At 28.8% G+C, this 2,111-nt stretch overlaps 1 protein-coding gene across 1 annotated transcript in view; it reads right to left on the bottom strand.

The window, feature by feature from the left end:
• LOC107646209 (beta-carotene isomerase D27, chloroplastic) overlaps nucleotides 626–2,111 on the bottom strand; it is an 8,544-nt gene continuing 7,058 nt past the window's right edge. The window contains exons 6-8 of the mRNA XM_021105756.1: nucleotides 1,623–1,715; nucleotides 1,272–1,355; nucleotides 626–803 (exon numbers count right to left, since the gene is read on the bottom strand). Of these exons, the coding sequence (XP_020961415.1) occupies nucleotides 1,312–1,355; nucleotides 1,623–1,715 (137 nt within the window). The 3' untranslated portion in view covers nucleotides 626–803; nucleotides 1,272–1,311. The remainder of the gene's footprint in view (nucleotides 804–1,271; nucleotides 1,356–1,622; nucleotides 1,716–2,111) is intronic.

Here is a 2,111-nt window from a genome sequence, read left to right as displayed (position 1 = left end):
GTTCATATAATTAATAGAGAAAATAAGAGATCTCTCATCTTTTATTTCGCAGATATTTTTGTCCTTGATCATTTAAAAATATTTTTAAATTTTTCACCTCTTTAAAAGTTGGACAAATTAGTCTCTCCCTACAAATACTTTCATCGGACCCAAGTTTTAAGGAGAGACTAATCTGTACAATTTTTAAGAAGGTAAGAAATTTAAAAATATTTTTAAATAGTTAAAGACTAAAATGTTAGTAGAATAAAAAATCAAAAATCTATTTCTTCTTTTCTCTAATTAATATACTATATTTGTGTGTTACATACAAAAAAAATGTGTAAAAATTTATATGTAATTATTTTTTATATAAAGATAATAATTAAGAATTATTAATTTAATATATTTTATTAAATTATTATCAAATAATTTTTAATTATTAATTTTATATGAATACAATTCCATATGATTCTTTACTCAAAATTTAATTATAATCTGAAAAATCGTGACTAATAAATATTGATCACAAGTTCACAACTATAAAACCGTTGACTTTTTGTTTAGCTAGTGGCTTCCTATCATATAAGTATATAACTTCTAGTTACACATGAAAAGAATTAGTTAAAAACATTTATATAGTATGCATTAAATATATAGAAGAAGTTTCCTATTAATAAGTTTACATAGATGTGAAAATGACATTATTGAAGGTAGTAATTAAAATGATGGAAATCAACTTGGAAATGATTGGTTTAGAGTGCGGTAGAGCACTTTAATCAACGTGGGAGACATTATTCTTGCTCCATCCTTGCTCTCCTTAAACCCTACAACAAATCTTCATCAGTCAAACCACTTCTCTCCCCAAAATGCATACAAGCTATATATTTGGTTTTCCTATTTTTGAGAAAGAAAAAAGGAAAAAGAAAAAGAAAGAAAAAAAAGTATATATAGTTAAATATATGGATGTTTTAAATAAGAGTAAATACTCCATCCGGCCTCTGACAATTATCTTGAAAGGACAACGAGGCCCCCAAGAAAAAAAAACACTCAATCTGGTCTCTGATAATTTTTTTTGGGACTGATTAGCTCATGTGCAAAAAAAAAATAACATTAATTTCTTTTTGGCACAGGGACCTCGTTGTCCTTTCGAAATAATTGTCAGCGGCCGGGTTGGGTCTTTTTTTTTTGTCAGGGGCCGGATTGGAGTTTTTTTTTTTTCGGAGGCCTCGTTGTCTTTCGAGGTAATTGTCAGGGCTGATTTGAGTTTTTCTCTTTAAATAATATATGCTTACAAATGGAAGCACTTCTCTATATTTATACATACCCTCTGCACTAACTGAGGCAGTTATCCGTTTCATGCTTTTTCTTTGCCTTGCCTGCATGATATAGAAACATTCCGTATTATCACCGGTAATGTTAGGTAGACAAAAAAAACAGACAGAACTTGTCTTATTTAGTATTAATTAATTGTCGCAACAATTAATGAATGATAAATAAGACAAGTTATGACTTTTTGGTTGATTTTTTTTTGTTACCAAACATTTCCGATTATTAATTAGTTACATTCCATTCTTTGTATGTAAAATAGTTATTATGTTTTCACTTCTGCCATTATGTGAAGTTTCAAGAATAATAATTAGTACATAGTTTATAGCAGGGTTGCTTTAGTGCTGGATCATCAATTAATGGTGGAGGATCCTGCCCAAATATCATTTCACAACTCATGTCATCAAAATCTGCAAACCAAAATGTAAATATATAAAATCATAAGAAAGGGCTACTATTATTTATATGTGCTAACACTGTGATTTCCATGATACTCAACTTAATATATGCTATTATTAGTAATTTTCTTTGTATGAAAAAAGCATCCACTATGGAGTATTTCATGTATGTTTCTAATTCTCTCATCAAGTCTCAACTGATTTTCGATGGGTCTAGCTAGCTATTTACAATTTTGCACCCAATAAAATGGTATATGCATGCATATGGTGGGGTCCTCCAATGAAATGATGAAGAGATTCATGAATTCCCACAATTTAGTGGAGGATTAATTGCAGACAGAAAATAATCTTTTAAATAAGAAAGAATCTTTCTGTTGTTTTTGCCTTTTGTTGGGCTTATTAAAATAT

The sequence above is a fragment of the Arachis ipaensis genome, chromosome B06 (assembly GCF_000816755.2).
Source record: "Arachis ipaensis cultivar K30076 chromosome B06, Araip1.1, whole genome shotgun sequence".
Taxonomy (NCBI): Eukaryota; Viridiplantae; Streptophyta; class Magnoliopsida; order Fabales; family Fabaceae; genus Arachis; species Arachis ipaensis.
The sequence above is the reverse complement of the archived record's forward strand: the minus strand, read 5'-3'. Positions and strand labels throughout refer to the sequence as shown.